The sequence below is a fragment of the Ascoidea rubescens genome, assembly GCF_001661345.1.
Source record: "Ascoidea rubescens DSM 1968 unplaced genomic scaffold ASCRUscaffold_5, whole genome shotgun sequence".
NCBI classification, from domain to species: Eukaryota; Fungi; Ascomycota; class Saccharomycetes; order Ascoideales; family Ascoideaceae; genus Ascoidea; species Ascoidea rubescens.
This window is the reverse complement of record NW_017962917.1, coordinates 184739-203193: the sequence shown is the minus strand read 5'-3', so window position 1 is coordinate 203193 and position 18455 is coordinate 184739. Positions and strand designations below refer to the sequence as shown.

Genomic DNA, 18455 nt, shown 5'->3' with positions numbered 1-18455 from the left:
TATTGAATTCTTGATTATTGAATTCTTGATTATTGAATTCTTGATTATTGAATTCTTGATTATTGAATTCTTGATTATTGAATTCTTGATTATTGTATTGTTGATTTTCATATGGTTGATTCTCATATGGCTGGTTTTCAAATGGCTGATTTTCATATGATTGATCATTATATAATTGATTTTCAAATTTCTGATTTTGATATTGCTGGTTAAAATGGTTTGAAAATTGCTGATCGTTAAACTGTTGATTGCCGTAGTATTCTTGATTCTCATCAAATACTTGATTTTGGTTGTATTCTTGGCTTTCGTCAAATATTTGGTTTGGATCAACAAATTGACTGTAGTGCTGACGATTATATTCCTGATTTGCCCTAAGTGTTGCTTCGCGCTGCTGCAATTTTACTGCATCTTGTTCTTCAAATATCTCACGACATGAATCAATCCAAGGATCATTGAGAAGATCTGCAGCAGTAGGTCTTTTAGTTGGTTCTTGAATAAAACATTTTTTGATAAATTCAATTCCATCAGAACTAAATTCATCAGGTTTAGGGAGATTTGGCATCATATCAGATGCTATTTGATACATTATTGCCCACTCATTGTCTGCATTTTCCCATGGTCTAAGTCCCGTAACCATTTCAGATACAATACAACCCAATGACCATATATCGCAAGCACAAAATGACTCTGTGTTAAGTCGTTTATCTGCCTTTATTATTTCAGGAGCCATATACATTGGTGTCCCACTAGTTATTCCTCTGGTTTTAGATGTTCCTTTTGACTGAAAAAATTTGGTTTTTGTTCCATATATAATTTTTTTGTCAGAGTTTAACATTTTTGCGGTTCCGAAATCTCCAATTTTCACTTCAGCCATTTCAGCTAATAAAATATTTTCTGGTTTTAAATCACAATGAGCAATGTTTTTGCTATGTAAATGTTGGAGGCCTTTTAATATATTATAAGTATAATATTGAATCAATCTTTCCCAACGATCACCATACTCGTCTATAATACCCGCCTTTTTGATGATATATCTTGATAATGCTCCTTCAGAACAATATTCCGTAAACAAGTAAACTCTGTCACTGTACACTTTTAGTCCATGGTAACCAAGAACATTGGGATGATTTACTTGCTCTAAAATGCTGATTTCCCCCTCAATCATACTATAAACAGTAGAAATATCACCAGTGTTAGGAAATCTGATTTCCTTTATTGCTAACGAAGTCATTGTTTCTAAATCTACTCCCTGATAAACAGAACCAAATGATCCACGACCTATTAAGGGGCCTTTATGCCATTGATGAGCAAACTGTAAATATTTTTTCAGTAAAGAATCAATATATTTTGTTACTGGTCGAGAAACCTCCATGACCTGGCCAATTTCACCATGTTTAATAGCCATTGAATCTCTATTGAATTCGAGTTCACTTATTAATTTCATTCTTTCTTTTGATTTCAAAGCGACAATGTCTTCATCTTTGCCCTGGTTATCTTTTTTTCCAACCTGATCTAAATTAAGTAACCTTTGATTGTATTCAGCACGAGCACCGAGAACATCAAAATTTATAACTAAGATTGATACACAATTTGCAACATTAAACTTATACAGTTTAAACTTTTCATCAGGAAGCCTGTGTATTCCATAATTTTGAAGAAACCAATGAGTGAATTCAATGGTAGCAATGGCCCATTGAAACGTGCTCTTATCAAATGGATTACAATCCTCAACAATAAAATTTAGCCAGTCTAAACTAGCAACTAAAAGATGATCTAAAATCCTTTTTTTATTAATATTTGCAATTTTAGAAAACCCTTCTAAAACATATTTTCTAACAAAAACATATAAAAATTGCAATGGCTCTTTATTGGTACAATCTTTATATTTTTTTCTAATCTCCGGCAAATTTTGGAGCAACTGTATCATCATCATATCAGAATATTTTTTTGAACCAGCAAACTCTTTTCCAATTGCTTCTATGCTACAGGTATCGATGCCTGAAAATTTTATCAAGTCTGATTCTATGGTTAAATAGTCTTTGGAATTCGTCATAGGCTTATTCTCAGATAAAATAAAATTTTCATCTTCAAAGGTCTTAACATTTTCTAAAAAATGATACTTGGCTGATTCAAGAGTATTCACTAGTCCATGAGTGATCAAAAGACAATTATTTGAAGAAATGTTAAATATCTTTGGAACTGTAAAATCTGATTTTGTGATTGAAGCAATATGATCCAAGTTTATTTTGACCACATTTCCTTTCCAAGTAAAATTTTTTTTAAGAGGAATCATAATCAGATATTCTTGGTGATCAGAAAAAGCTTTTTTTTTAGGAAACTGGTTTTCACGCAAGGTGAAAGGATTTTTAGCATTTAAAAGGTCTGTAAAATTAGGTCTTACTCTTGAACAGCAAATATTAGACCCTAGAATCGCTTTAACAATGGAAATTTCAGATTTGGTTGCTGATTCATTACAAAATAAATACAAAGAAACATCTTCGGTTTTATTATCGAAATCAAACTCAAAATTTTCATTTTTCTTGCCAATTTTAACCAAATAATGATTTTTTTGTTTGAGAAATTCCAAAAATCTACTGTTCAGACATTTTAATCTAATTAGTGAAGAATTATTTAAGACAGTTTCCAATCTAGAATCAATTATATCCAAAGATTTTTTGAAATTGCTGAAACCTTCAGCAACTGAAGTATACCTGGTAACTAATTCCTTATTCAATGTTTCAATTTTATTTTCTTTGGGCTTTATTTTTTTGCCATTTTTATTTTTATTTTCTGCTTCCATTAATTTTATTAATTTTTCAGGAACTAAACCCCCTTTGAACAAGTTAGGATAAGGAGAGCTTTTTGATGCTGTATAAGAGGTAATATTGGGATTTTCATCCCTCAATTGATTCTCAAGAAAAAGATTTAATCGCATGGAAAGGTGTGAAAATATTTTTATATAAGGCAAGACGATATCCACCGAATTGACTAAATCAAAAGCATAACCAATGTCTTTGAAAAATCTCCATTCGTGTTCCAATTCTTCAGATTCCCTAAATGTATTGAAAGTGTCTTCTCTTATTGATCGATCAAGCAATTTTTGATTTAACATTTTAAAGTAACTTTTAACAGAACTTAAGAGTGTTTTATCATAGTCATCTCCCAAATAACTAGAAATAACCCAGTTTCTTTGTGGACGTAGAAAATTGTTTAGTGTGCTTTTTATTTCTATTGCTAGTCTTGTATATGATTTGATATCTGCTGATAAGGCATCAAACTCAGCAACGTTGACTAGTTTTCTTCGTAAACTAACGTTGTTAATTTGTTCAAAATTGGATACTCTAAGCTGTATTAGCTCTTTTAAAATTTTTGCAGGTAGAGTGACAAAACTTATAAATTCATCAAGGTTATTCGGCAAATTCATTTCTCTATATTGGTCTTTATAGACAATGTATGCTTCTTTTGTTTCTAGAGACCAGTGGCCTAGAATTCTTAATACTTTTGCTCTAAAACGATGATGAACACCCGAATCAAAAAAGTTGGAAGGATTTCCATCTACTAATTTTAAGATTTTATCAATTGTATATTTATCATTGGAATTAAATTTCAACTTTGTAAAATCAGTTTCTCCTAGCCATCTTTTGATATTGTCTTTTTCATTTTGGAACAATAGCAAATTTGTTTTCCATGTTCTTAAAGCCTTTAGTTTTAGTTTAAAAACAGTAGTATTACATATAGGTTTATCGCTGATCATTTCAGTTGAAGTTTCCCATAATTCCTCGCATTTATCATAATCGTCTAATATTCTATCTACTTCTTCTAGGGTAAGTTCTTGAAAGACTTTATAGTTTGTTTGTGGTTTCTGGTCATCAAAGATCAAATCTGTTTCTTTCTCATATTCATCATTTTTTTGAAAATAATCATTAATATATGGATTTTCACATTCAATAAATATGTTTGCCTTTTTAGCTTTAGCATGTAGATTTCTTTTTGATTTTTGACTTTTAGATTGCAAAAGTTCTTCATTAGGAGCTTTTTCGTTTTTTTTATTTCTGTTTGCTCTAGTATTTTTATTTGTACTATTGTTTTGATGAGTAAGAGATTCTTGATTAATACCGATTTGGTTTGAATCTGAGTTATCTATGATTGCTTGTGTAGATTCTTGGTTGTTTGGCTTTGATTTTGAGATGGTGGATGAATAGCTGGGATAAGTGACAGGTTGGAATTTGAAATTTGAAATTTTATCAAATATACTATCTGCGAATTTTCTTCTGTTATTAATTAATTTAGACTGCTGTTCGGTGGTTCTCCGGTAGGTGTTTGCTTTTAATTCTATCCATATATTTTTACTTAGAGCATTTTTGATAATTGACTTGTTATCGTCACGTAGGAAACTTTTAGCAAATTTGTCCTTTTCCAAGTTTATAAAATGACCAGTAACCACAGAATGAACCATTGATTCCCATTCAAATCGCTCTCTAATTTTTTTATCTTTAAGGGGATCAGTATGGAATCTGATTTCACCAGATGTTAAAATTGAGCATTTCAAATCCGGATCTCTGTTTAGTTCATTAATGTTAATTTTAATGAGTTCATCAGAACTTTTTGTGTAAAAGACATCTTCAATAATTTGGTCTTTTTTCAAAATTTCGTTTGATTGCGAGTTATCGGTGACGCTACTGTGATTATTATCGTTGGGGTTGGGATTATTGCTTCTCTCAGATTGAGAAACAATTTGGTTATTGTGTAATTGAATTAATTCGTTTTCAGATTTAATATCTTTATCAACGTTTTGGAAGATAGAGTTGTATTTTGAATTCAAGTTATTGTAAGTATCATCGGAGAAACGTTGGATAGGATATAGTTTCTTTTTGTCGTTTTTGTCGTTTTTGTTTTTTTGATTTGGAGATTTGTGAGGAAGGGAAGGAAATTTGTAAGACATGGTTATAATATAAGAAAGTAGATTGAAAAGACAAAGGAGAAATAAATAAATAGAAACAAGAGGATAAAAGAGTAGATGGATGATGGATTGAAAGCTGTTTATGTGAGCTAGTTGAATTAATTGGGTTAATTGAGTAAGGTGTTTGAGGGAAAAAAATAGGCCATATACTCAGGATTTATAGTTCAATCAGAATTGGGGGCGAAAAAGTCCCTTGGATTTGTTTTAATTGTCTTCAATAGAAAAGGATATTGTAAGAAAAAAAAATTATTTGAGTGGTGTTAATTGGGGTCAAGCAGAGGTTTCAGCTGGAGTTAATATAACTTGATAAGGAAAAGGAAGCAAAAAAGGCAGAAAAAAAGCAAAAATAAAAGATAAAACAGTACAAAGGAACGAATGAAGTAAAGGAATGAAAGAGATTAGTTTAAATCCAATCTGAAATAATTTTCTTCTTCAAATTCAATTTCCTTAGTTAGTTTTAAACTTCTTGTGAGCTGAATTTGGATTTTAAGGATTTATGCAGTTTCAAAAGTGTCTGACAATCTCTGTGGAATCGTCTGGCTATAATCTGCGATGGTGCTCTGCGACACTGGACTTGAGCTGGGGATTCAACTAAACCAAACTGGTTCGAAACACTTTGAGCTGGGGATTATATTGTTATCTGAATTAAGATTGTTGCGATATAAAACAAAATCAAAATCAAAGGTAAAAACTGAGCTTTGCCTGACGAAAGAAATCAGAACCGGCTCGGGCCCAGGTGGGCAGCCTCGTAATGCGCTCGTAACAGAGCACATCCGAGGTGGCTCCAACCGGATTTGCCTGTGTCTTGCTAATTAGGGCTCCATCACAGCCAAATGAAAAACAACACTAAGCTGAGTTGGACCGGAACTCAGTGCACACCTCTCACAACAGAATCACGCTTTGAGGTTTGACAGAGTATGACAGACCACACGTGTACATGCATGTTCAGTGTGTACTTGTAGCTCTATGCGTGGATACGCTGCTCTCTGCACGAAAATTTCGTGGAAGTTTGTGGTAGAAATATCCCTGAAAGGAGTGAATAAAAGTGCAAAATATATTCGTCGATATAACATTGGTAAAGCTAAAAGAGATCTTTCCAAAGAACGTTCTTCCTTACAGCATTGGTGAATCCTTCGTGGTACTTGATCCATATTCTATCGCTTTTTTGCTTGTCTTTACTGGCTTTGTTTTCCTCCAAGTGGTAACTGTTTTTGAAGAAATCCATTACTGTCACTTTTTTTCGTTTTCTATCGCTTTCGTTTTCTTCGCTATTGGAATCATTGTCCTTATTTTTGCTCGATTTTAGAGTTATCTCTCTTTCATTGTACCTACTATCAGTCGCTTTTCTTTTCTTAAGCTCTGTCATTTTCTCTTTCTCCTTTTGTTCGTTTATCTTCCTGATTTCGTTCTTCACCAACCTTGTTATTCTGGGATTGGTATTCTTATTTTTCTGCTTCCCAAACAATGTAATCACTTTAAAATTTGGTTCAAACTCAAAAAAATACCCATTTTTATTGAATTCTTGATCTGAATCACCATTGTTACTATTATAGCTAATTGAAATATTCAAAATGTTCATAATCTCAATTACTTTTTGAACTTTGCTTTTAAATTCTTTGGAATGCTCATTGAAATCGTCATCAATTTTTAACATAAAATTATAAATATATGGCAAAAACTCAATAACCAAATCTCGTTTTTTCAACCCATTACAGTACATAATCATTTTACTATTTCCATCCAAAAATTTACTAATCATCATTTTATTTCTCTTGTTTCGATTACTTATCTCCCATTCATCGTCCTCATTATCATTTTCTTTCTGCTTCATATTTCCCCTAACCGTACTACTAATATTACTATTGTTATTATTAAAATCATTAAACACTTCAAAAAAAACTAATGGTACATCGTATAAATACTTGATCAAATCTTCTCCTCCTCCCATTGAATTACTATTCAATTGAAAACGGCTCTTACTTAAATAATCATTAAAATTTATCCAATCTAAAACTTTTGAAAAACTCTTCTCATTATTAAACAACCTGTTATTGTCATTAAATTTTGGAAACGTTTTGAATAAATTGTTATTTAGTTTTTCAATATTTATATTCCCAACTTTATAATTTAAAAGCCCCTTTAGTTTATTATAATTTTCAATTTTGTTTTTGGTAATATTTCTTTTAAAGATTAAATTATTTAATCTAAAAACTGGAATATTTATATCTTTATAATTGTTTTCATTTATATTTTCAAAATCAGAATTTACATTAAACCCATGCTTAATAGCATTGTTTTTAAACTGTAACAAATTTAATGAGCTTCTAATATCATTATTACTTAATTCAATAATCTCATCTAAAAGCTCTCCTTTATTGCTAACTGCCATCTTTTCAAGATCACAAACTCGTTTTAGTCTACTTTTAATAAGATTGCTTGATATCTTTTTAAATGTAACAATTTCGGATACATTTCTTAATTTTTCTAAAACAGGGGAATATAAATCATTGCAAATTGTTATAATTGGTCTTAGTATAAATTTGAATTTTTTCTTTGAATTTTTTAATTTATTTTTATTTTGGTTTTGTAATTGAAGCTGAATTAATTGTTTGGTCAATTTGTCATCATTTTGAACAATATTGAGTAAAATATTTATAAATCCAATTTCCGATGCTCCATCGATTTCATCACAAATTAGTAAAAGAGGTTTTGCATTCAATAAATTGTTATTCAAAAGATTTAATAGTTTTTCTTTAACTCTCACTCCAGATCTCTCATCACTCGCATTAATTTCCAAGATTTCATAACCCAATTGCTTACCAATTAAATGAGATATAGTTGTTTTTCCAGTTCCTGGAGGACCATTAATCAATAAGATTTTTTTGTTGGGTCTATTAAATGGATCATCAATTTCCATGTTATTGTTATTGTTATTGTTATTATGATTGTTGTCGTGTTTATATAAATCACTTTGGTTATTAAACGCACAGTGGTTCCATTGATTTAGCCATTTTAATATTGACCTATTTTGTTTTTCATTGCCGATTAGATCTAAAAAAGATTTTGGTCTATATTTATCAACAAACAAAGAGTTTTTTGAAGATGTATTTTGTAATTGATTTGAATTATTTAATTTTTTTAAATTATTCAATCTATTTTTCTTATAAATATTGCTAATTTCCAAGTTTTTAAATAAAGTATCAATATTAATTATTGAGTCATTCTGATTGACAAGATTATTCTTTTTATTTAAAATTGAGCTATCAGATATATTAATATTGATTTTGGATCTTAGCTTTATTGTTTTGTTATTAAATAATTTGACGGATTTAGTTTTAAATAAATTTGAATTAGGAGATTCTAAATTTTCAAAAGGATTTGAGATATTAGAAGTATCTAAAGAATTAAGACTGTTTTTCAAAACGTCGTCAATAGAATTATTTAGTGAAAAAGAATTTTTAGTATTTAATTCAGGTAAAGAGTCTAAATTTTCATCTAAGTTTTCATTTAATTGTTCAATTTGATTTTCTAATGAGTTTTGAAAAAATAAAGAGTCTGGATAGGAATTATGGCTGGATAAAGATTGGTCTATGATAGGTAGTGAATGCTTCAAAAAGTCAGGAAAATCCAAGAGACCATTGGTTGAATTTTTATCTGGATTAATATTTGAATCATTAGTGTTTTTTGCAATTTGAGAATTCTCAAACAATATACTGTTGGAGAAAGATGGTAATTTGAAGATGGAAGGAGCACCTTGGTTTCCACTCAGGACAGCAAAGGTCTTGAAATCATTTTTTATATCTGAATTAGCTCGTTTATTTTGAATATCAGCGTTAGGATCATTATTAGCAGCCATCTCAGGAATATGATAAATACATGATTAAAGATCGTTAGGTTGAAGGTTTTGAAAATAAAATTTTGGCTATGGTGTTTTAAGGTTTCGACACACGAAAAAATAAAAAAATAAAAAAAAGGAACGAACTGAAAAGTAAATAAAGTAAAAAAAATAAAACCAAATCAAAACGCGTTGCTTTTATCAAAGATTCCATCAGTTTCTAAATTTGGTGGAGTTCTGGATAAGAAAATGATTAGAAATGCAACACTTTATTAGTAATTAAGAGGGTAGGAATAGAAAAGGAGATTTTCAGTTTTGCGGGCTACTCAAAGAGCAGGAGGTAAGGAGCCAGAGAAGCAAAACATAACCCAAATAGTCGCTTTTAATTGTTAGAGCCAAAGGTTGAAGAGCACCATCGCCATCAGTAGGCATTGAAAGCAGAGGTGAGACCCCAACAGCTTTCGAGAAACACAGCGCTCTGATTGGCCAGGCGCGCTAAGAGTGGATCCACAGTACTGGACCTGAAACTAAAATTTCATCGTCCGTTGGGTTGCAGCGGTGAAAAGAGCGAGTCTTTTAACCGAATCTAGAAATATTTTTGCTGAAGTGCAAATTTTTGGAAACAGCAACCAACCAGACACCACATGCTGGGGCATTTTAAGAGCTGGGGAGGATTGTGTGATAATCGATGATAATTGTTGATAATTGAAGTTGGTTAAAGATAGCTGATGGAAATCAGCGATGATGAGATCGAAGTATGGAATAGGAAACTCAATTGATGGAAGCTGGTAAAGAATTGCAGGAAATGATTATTAATTCATTGATGGGATCAAGGTATATAAGAAGAGAAGATTTGATGATGTTTTTTGAAATATATTCCAAAGATATCATCAATAGTACGAATCTCTTGAGAACCACTTGACTATTCTTAAGCAATCAATTCTACTTTTCAATTCAATTCAAACAAAACTCACTAAAATGTCTGTTGTCGGTACTTTATACTCCCCAGCTGCTTCTCCACGTTGCCCAATTTTAAACTATATCATTGAATATTATAACTTGCCAGTTAGAATTGGTGAAAAGGATGAATTATTCACTAAGAATTTCCCATTAGGTAAAGTTCCAGCTTACCTTGGTACTGATGGTAACTATAAATTACATGAAACATTAGCTATTTTGTTATATGTTGTTTCATTAATCAAGAACCCAGGTAATTTATTAGGTGCAACCAAGGATGAATATTTTGAAGTTCTTAAATGGTTATCATTCATCAACTCTGATATTACAACTGAATATGTTAATGCAGTTTTCCCAGTCATTGGAGCTTATCCATATGATGAAAAAAGAGTCTTTGGTGGTAGAGCTCAATTAGATAAATACGCTAAAGTTTTTGAAGATTATCTTGCTAGCAATTCATTTTTAGTTGGCAGTGGTGTTACCTTAGCTGATTTCTTTTCAGCCGTTTTCTTCAAACAATGTTTTGAAACCGTTTGGGATAAATCATGGGCTTCAGCTCATCCAAACATTTCAGCTTGGTTTGCTAAAGTTCTTGAAGAACCATTATTAAAGAAAAACATTGGTAAATTTCAAATCATTGAAAAAAGACTTGAAGCCAATTAGATAAATGAGTTACATAGATTAATGTTTTAATATATAGAAGATTGTAATCATTAATAAATAAATATTCAATAAAAAATAACTTTTAATAAAACATAATGTCTACTCATTAATCTTTCATTATTTGATAAATGAAACTTCTAAAACTGAGTTCCAAAAAAAATCAAAATCAAATCCGGATTAAAATAAACTCTCGCGGACCGCTGCCGAAAAAGTTAAAACATAAATTTTTGAAAATGAAAAACGATTTGATCAGTAAAACCCCGTTTTAACGGGATAGATATCAAAATAGGTCAAAAATGAAGGATGCGAGGTTCGAACTCGCGCGGGAAATCTCCCAGTAGATCTTAAGTCTACCGCCTTAGACCACTCGGCCAACCCTCCAGACTATATAGTTACTAGGAGCAATTATTTTAATTGTAGGGTTTTGTAACTAATAGAGCATTTGCTTTTCTAAACAAATTAAAGAAGAATGGTATGTAGGAGGTTTGTTCTTAGCAGTTATTTTAGGATACTCAGGTCTCTCTACACCTCGCTTAGAATTAAGGAGTTGGTTTTGGTTATTCTTAAACAACAGTTTATAGCTACTATATAGGTCTACGAGTCCCACACGGCTGGCTCGCGGTCACGGAATATTAATAATAATAATGATTAAGATGATGAGGAATAGAATGACTGGAGCCCTAACTGAGAGCCCTACCATTAGAGATCTAAAATTCGAGAAAGAATTCTGAATCTTGGTAGCCCTTAATATGACATAAAAATAAGATAAAACCAAATGTTTATTGGATATAAAGATAATAATGTATATGTACCAATAGTGATAAAAAAAAAGTTCAATATAAATGAAGAAATTAAATACGTCCGATAGATATATTTGAAGAAATTTACAGAAACTCCATCAGGATAATCTTTATATTCTGCTTTTTGTTGATTTGTGTTATGGGGATCTTGCAGAATAGTGTTTTTATTTGCTTCAATAAGTTTATCTACTTCATCACTAATAGTATCTTTGTTACCAATATAAGTTATGATGATCTACATATTCTTTGCAGATCTTCTTACTTCATTCCTAATTACTACACCAAAGCTACCATTTTTCAACATAAGTTTTTCAATTTGTGCAACAAGACCATTAAAAGTAAAATCTATATCTAATTTATATGATTTAAAACAACACGTTTCTAATCTTTTAATATCAATTGTGGGATCACCACCTGTTTTAAAATTACTTTTTTTGAATTTTAGCATTTATGATGGAGTTATCTTGGTCTTCAACTTTTATAGTGACATTCTGTTGATGTTCAACATTTATTGTGTTAGTTAAGCTTGTCTATATTTTTCTTCTTTTATTTGAGAATGGGTATTTCTTTGACAATTTGATCCACACAGCTGGAAATTCGCAATCACGGTCACACGATCCCAAAGCCAAATTCTATAATTTTGAGTTGGTGAGAGAACAGAAACAATAAACCCGAAGAAAACGGATTTAGTAAAGAAAAATCACCAATACTTTTTTTTTCCTTTCAAACGCCATTTAAGTTTTTGATTTGACATACAAGAGAAAAATTGAGTTGGAAGATACAAGATGGAGTTATTCAGTAAAATATATATCCAGTATGAATATAAACATAATCATAAATCATTTAGAAATTTATATAAGAGATTAGTAAAATAAAGGGAGATAAAAACAAACTATTAATAATAATAGTAGTAGTAATAGTAATAATAGTAGTAGTGATCTTAATTTTTAGTAAAACTAATAAAATTGATAAAAAAAACTAAAAATTAATTAAAGGATTAATTAACAGTTAAGCGAATAATTTAGTTTATAAATTTTCAATAATTTTTTTAGTAAATGAATCAGTACCTGCATTACCTTTTAAATCTTTAGTTCTATTTTCTGGACCTGAGGCAATTGTCTTCAAGACAGCGTTTTCGATTTTGTCAGCATATGAGTTTAATTCCATATGTCTCAACATCATACAGGAAGATAATAGTAGAGCGGTTGGGTTGGCCAAGTTTTTGCCGGAGATATCAGGAGCAGAACCATGAACAGCTTCAAAGATGGAAACATTGTCACCCATATTACCTGAGGGAGTTAAACCTAGGCCACCGATTAAACCAGAAGATAAATCGGACATAATATCACCATATAAATTTGGCATAACCATAACAACATTTGAGTATTGAGTTGGATCAGTAGTTAACTTGAGACAGGTATTGTCGATTAATTCAAAATCCAAAGTGATGCCTGGGTACTCTTTAGCTACTTCCTTTGCGGTATTAACAAATAACCCATCGGAAAGTTTCATGATTGAGGCTTTATGAACCACCAAAATATGAGGTTTTTTGACGGATTTAGCATATTCAAAAGCGTATCTAATAACTCTTTCAGAGGCAGGCTTTGTGATTAGTTTAATTGATTGAACGACACCGGGAACAATTGTATGTTCGATACCAGAATATTCACCCTCAGTGTTTTCTCTAATTAAAACGGTATCAACGTCATCATAAGGAGTTTTATAGCCGACAATTGATTTGCATGGTCTGACGTTGGCAAACAAATTGAAGGTTCTTCTCAAGGTCAAGTTCAAGGAGACATGGCCTTTACCAATTGGAGTAGCTAAGGGGCCCTTGAGTGCTACTTTGTTCTTGAAAACAGACTCGATGGCTTCCTTGGGTAAGGTGGTTTTCCCATTGACTAGCTGGGGAGTGACATCGACAGGCTCCCATTGAATTGGAACCTTAGCAGCAGAGTAGATATCCTTGACAGACTTGGAGATCTCGATACCAATTCCATCACCTTCAATCAAGGTGACAGTGTACTTGCCCTCAGCGTTTTTGGCGCCAGTGAACTTGGCTACAGAGGTGGCATAGCTTCTTCTGCCAGCATTGAATGTGTTCTTAAGTAGGGCTTTGGAAAAGGACATTATGGTTGTGGTTGTGGTGTTGAGGACGAGAGGAATGAGTAGAGTGAAAGCAATAGCCTGGGGCAGAAGCGAGAGATCTGGAGCCAACTAGTTCCTATTTATACCTTTGCAGCTCTTCCCAGCTCTGCGAAGGTTTGGCTTATCCTCTCAAAGCAAAAACGACCTCGCATTTTCTATCTCGGCTCCTACTGGAAATGCGCCGGCTTTCGGCGGCACCGGCACGCGCACGCGCACGTGGTGAAGCGCATTTCCGGGGGTCTCCTTTTTGCACGTCACCAAAAGAGAAGAGGATATAATCAGAAGCAGAGGCATACGCAGCTCAGTCAGCACAACTACCAACATCAACAGCGCATTTATCATGGAAGACTGGAGGAGGATCGACATTGACGCATTGGACCCGGAAAGCAGGCTTACCGACGAGCAATTGAGGCTTGTCGACACTGACCTAGTGTCCTACGACGACGTTCTGCTCAAGTCCAGACAGGTCAAGGCCTTGCTCTCCAAGGGCAACTACTCTGATTCTTTGAGGTTGGCACTCACCAATCCTCCATACCACTCTGATATTGAGGACACCAGGCTTTTCAACCTATCCCTAGTCCTTGAGGTCCTCACCTCGGTGAAACAGGCCCAGATGTCAAACATAGTTCAAGCTCTCGATATCGACCAGCAGGATATATTGGTCAAGTACCTCTACAAGGCAATGAGCCAGTCCCAAAGCCAGATCCATTCAGGCATTCTTCTAGCTTGGTTTGAGAAAACAATTGAGATTACTGGTTTAGGTCCGATTTTGCGTTACATGAGTGATAGAAGACTGGTATAATAGCACATCTTGTTATTTTCTACCACCCAACACTGTTTCCACTATTATTATTACACAAATTATAGTCATTTTCTATCCTGCTTTTTTTATAATATTTTTCTTATAATCTATAATAAAAAAATTTATATTAAAACAATTAACCTAACGAAAAATTTAAACGTTTATCACAAAAGATAGTCTGAATTATCTGAAAAAATACAATAAAATCATATAAAAATTTCAAGACACAACAAAACACAAAACACAACAAAACGAAATGAATAAAATTGAAAAAAAAAATAGTATAAAACAGTGTTTGTAATGTATTAGAACATGATTATTATTCAATTGAATGAAAATGAATTATCCCCATTTTCCGAAAATATTTTTCTTGGTTTCAAAATCTTTTTTTTCTTAATTTTTTTGATTCCACCTGGTTTTTTATTCACTCCAGCATTGATAATTTCCTTAATATTTTCCTTAATATTTTCCTTATTGCTCACAATAATTTCTTTTTCTTTACTATTGACCTTATTCTCTAATACATCGCTAAATTTGAACTGAAAATTTCCATCTTTATCCATTGTAATCCTATTCACTTTTTTGTCTGAAGGATTGGAAATCAAGCTACTATTATTCAAATCTAATATCCCATCAATATTAAACAGTTTAGATGGCATTAATATCGGAACTTCTTCATAAAAGTCGGTATAAATATTCTTTTTTAATCCAATTGATGTGGGTAGTTTAGTTTTTTTTATACTGTTTGATTTCTTCGGCAGTGAATTGGATATTTTTTTACCTTTTCGAGGTTTTGTATCAATATCATTATCATCTTCCTCAAATTCTTCCAATGATCCTTCACTTGCTACATAGTCATCATCACTATCATCAAATCTTCTCTTATTAATCTTTTTTTTCCCATTTTCTAATTTTCTCTTTTCTTCTTTTTTTTTATCAATAACCCCATCATTTTTACTCATGCTATCATTGCCTACATTAGTGTGGTTATTTTCAGAATTATTTTTATCTTTATTTTCATTTTTGTTTGAATTTTCATTTCTACCCTTTTCATTTATTTCATGTTTTTTCTTCAAGTTATCATTATTATTATTGTCATCCTCATCTTCACCTTCATCTTCGTCTTCGTCTTCTTCAAACTCTATATCACTGTCATATCTCAAAATTTTATTTTCTTTACTTTTTTCATTTTCCTGATCACTAGACTCACTTTCACTTTCACTTTCACTTTCACTTTCACTTTCACTTTCACTTTCACTTTCACCCTCACTCTCACTCTCGCTTTCACTAGTTTCATTTTCAAGCTGAATTTTACTTTTTGCTATTTCTTTAGCTTTTCTTGATGCTCTGACTTTTCTTGAAAGATCAAAACTTGCCTTATTGAAATCTAGTTTCTTAGAATCTCCATCAGACGAACCCTCATAATGAAAATCTTCACTTTCCAGTGAATATTCTTCTTTTCTTTTATTTTCCTTTTTATGGCTTTTCTCATGTCTTAACTTCAATTTATTATCAACATCTTCATTTTCAAAACTACTATCAATCTCAATCCCATCAAAAACACGCTTCTTTCTTTTTTTGTTACTATGACTGTCTTCTGTCTTATCACCATTTTCTTCTTCTTTCTTAAAATTATAACTTTCCTCCTCTTTTCTTTCCATATCGATATCATTTTCTTTGGAGACATGATTTGATATATCGTGTTGAGAATAGTTGCTTAAATCTTCATTTTCATCGCCAGTCATGCTTAATATTTTACTGTAAGTTTCTTTCTTTATAGGTGTTTCAAATTCAATTCTTAATTCACTTCTAATATTTTTTATATTAGCATCATCACTGGAAAAAAGATTACCATTTCTGTAATCTAGCTTTTTTCTATTTTCGATTGATACATCTTGAGACATTGTTTCGCGTATTGATTGATTTGAAACTTCGCTTTGGCTTGCAAAAGCATTATTATTGTGAAATTTATGAATTAGACTGCTTTCAATTCTACTATTAACATTATTTTTATTTTCAATTTGATCAACATTAATGTCAATAGAAGTTGAAGCAAAAATATCATTTTTTCCGAGTGAATAATTAAATTTATTGCTGGAATTGTTCAAATTATAGTTAAATAGCTTATTTTGATCAATACTTTGATTGATACTTTGATTGATACTTTGATTAGTATTTTGATATATTTTATTGTTAATCTTTGATGGAGATGGAGTTGGTGGTACAAAAATCGATGAATTGTCTAAATTTACTGAAGTCATAAAAGTGCCTTTAGCTTGAATATCAAGTCTACTATTGGTTGAAATACCTTGATATTCATCAATAATATCACTGATTTTACTTGTATTTGAGGAATTTTGGATTAGTAAATGGTTATCAGATATTGAAGAAGAGTTATTAGGCTGTTTTGATTTTATTATGGACAATTTCAATGTTTTATTTTCAGCTAAAAGATTATCATATTTTTTGCTTAATTTGTCGAAATTGAGTTTAATTTTTGAATTTTCCTTCAATAGATCTAGATTGTCCAATTGTAAATTTTTGATTTTTGAGTTGTAGTCAATTGACAATAAATCTAGTTTAATATCAGTAAAGTTTTCATTATCATTTAGGATTTGTTTTTTTGATGATTGATTCTTTTCAAGAATTCTTCTAATTAAATTTTCTGATTCAATGGAAACTTCTTGCCTGATTTTGAATTCTAATTCGGGAATACTGTTTTGTAAAGCTTCTAATTTCTTTTTAAGAGTATTAATTTGCTCAATTAAAATGGGAGAGGCAAAATTATTATTAATTTCATTATTGGTATTATTATTGGTATTATTATTGGTATTATTTTTATTATTACTAGAGCTTGAAGTAAAACTTGGAAATAGTTTTTTTGGGGATATTAATTTTTTGGAAGATAATTTAGGCATTGGTTTTAAAAAGCGAATTGTTGATAGGATTGTATTCAAATCTCCAAATGGATCTAAATTGGCAATAATTGCAATATTATTGGTTTCAATTACATCTGATAATAATAATCTTGTTAATTTATTTGATCTTAAAATTGCCTTGTTTAGCAAGTTTGTATTTATTTTGTAATTGCTGTTATTGTTATTGTTGTTATTGATGGATAAGATTACCCTTGATAAATCGGATAATGATTGATTAGTAAAGTTACCTTCTTGAAAAGTTGATTTACCAAAAGTTTTAGCCATTGAAGATCTTTCAAAGCCTGCTAGATCTGCTATTGTTAGTTTTGTTGTTTTTAAATGATTTGATGCAGGTTCATAGCAATGTAGGTTAATACTAAAGAAGGTGTGACTTCTACTTGAGTTTGAGTTTAAATTAGTTTTTTTAATTTGCCTTGAACTTAGAGCTTTAAAAATTAAGGATTTATATGATTGGTAATCATTGTTAAATAAATCATTGTAATTGATGGTATTGGGATTGTTTTCTAGAAAGATTGTTATTAAATTGAAAGGTTTTAGTTTATTATCTTTTTTATCAATAGATATGAAATTTTTATTTTTTTTAATTGGAGAAGATGATGATTTAAGAGATTTAAGATCATCATTTAGTTCCAATAGATCAATTATATTGTCATTATAAAGTTCAAAAATATTGAGAGATATACCATATTGTGATTGTAATTTATTGTTATTGGGATTATTATTGTTAGTGTTGAAATCAAAATCAGTGATATTATTGATATTTTTTTCATTGTTATTAATAATGATATTGTTTAGAATATTATCTCTTGATGATATAAACAAATTGTCATTGAATTTTGTTTTCAAATTATTAAATAGAACATTAGAATTGGTGGATTGAGATTGATAAGAGAGTATGATTGATAAAATATTCCATAAATTTTTGAAAATTAGACCTGGATCATCATCATTACCTATGATTGTAAATGACTTTCCACTATTTGAAGGACCTATATTGAAAATTATAAAATCTTTTGAATCTTTGAATAAATTTTTCATGATTGTGCTAGAATCAAAGGAACTTAAATCACTGATTGGATTTGAAACCAGTTTTAAAGTGGGAGTATCGAATATTTTGTCAAAAATGACACTGGTAGAATCATTTTCTGTAAAAATCTCGTCGAATTCGAATTCAATTGGTTCGTCATTAGTGGTTAAGTTGTTGATTCTAATGGTTTTATTTTCCTTTTTGTTATTCTCAACCACTTGGATATGACGATTTAAATGGCGTGGATTATCAGAGCCCAAATACGGTTTCAATCTGAGATATATGGGGATCTTGGACATGTCGAGACAGCCATAAGAAGGCAGC

General features: G+C 31.0%; 6 protein-coding genes and 1 non-coding gene across 7 annotated transcripts; 2 read left to right on the top strand and 5 right to left on the bottom strand.

Annotated features, from left to right (window-relative positions):
* Window positions 1-74: 74 nt before the first annotated feature.
* Window positions 75-4942, bottom strand: SSK22 (mitogen-activated protein kinase kinase kinase SSK22; the record flags this gene model as incomplete). Its single annotated transcript, XM_020193405.1, has 2 exons — window positions 75-84; window positions 243-4942. The coding sequence occupies 2 exons, from the start codon at window positions 4940-4942 to the stop codon at window positions 75-77; spliced, it is 4710 nt and encodes a 1569-aa protein (XP_020047698.1).
* A 1099-nt stretch (window positions 4943-6041) lies between these two features.
* CTF18 (Ctf18p) lies at window positions 6042-8816 on the bottom strand (the record flags this gene model as incomplete). The annotated part of the gene is made up of 1 exon (XM_020193402.1): window positions 6042-8816. One exon carries the CDS (start codon window positions 8814-8816, stop codon window positions 6042-6044), a length of 2775 nt encoding a protein of 924 aa, XP_020047697.1.
* A 626-nt stretch (window positions 8817-9442) lies between these two features.
* Window positions 9443-10439, top strand: ASCRUDRAFT_75412 (glutathione S-transferase). The gene has a single exon (XM_020193054.1). It carries the CDS (start codon window positions 9774-9776, stop codon window positions 10413-10415), a length of 642 nt encoding a protein of 213 aa, XP_020047696.1. The 5' UTR covers window positions 9443-9773; the 3' UTR covers window positions 10416-10439.
* A 273-nt stretch (window positions 10440-10712) lies between these two features.
* On the bottom strand, window positions 10713-10796 carry ASCRUDRAFT_t53. The gene has a single exon. It is a non-coding gene; the product is annotated as a tRNA-Leu (tRNA).
* Window positions 10797-12241: 1445 nt separating this feature from the next.
* On the bottom strand, window positions 12242-13345 carry ASCRUDRAFT_34033 (uncharacterized protein; the record flags this gene model as incomplete). Its single annotated transcript, XM_020190485.1, has 1 exon — window positions 12242-13345. The coding sequence occupies one exon, from the start codon at window positions 13343-13345 to the stop codon at window positions 12242-12244; it is 1104 nt and encodes a 367-aa protein (XP_020047695.1).
* Window positions 13346-13640: 295 nt separating this feature from the next.
* On the top strand, window positions 13641-14246 carry ARC15 (Arc15p). Its single transcript, XM_020193053.1, has one exon. It carries the CDS (start codon window positions 13704-13706, stop codon window positions 14163-14165), a length of 462 nt encoding a protein of 153 aa, XP_020047694.1. The 5' UTR covers window positions 13641-13703; the 3' UTR covers window positions 14166-14246.
* A 105-nt stretch (window positions 14247-14351) lies between these two features.
* Window positions 14352-18441, bottom strand: ASCRUDRAFT_75409 (P-loop containing nucleoside triphosphate hydrolase protein). The gene has a single exon (XM_020193052.1). The coding sequence runs from the start codon at window positions 18428-18430 to the stop codon at window positions 14489-14491; it is 3942 nt and encodes a 1313-aa protein (XP_020047693.1). The 5' UTR covers window positions 18431-18441; the 3' UTR covers window positions 14352-14488.
* Window positions 18442-18455: the final 14 nt, after the last annotated feature.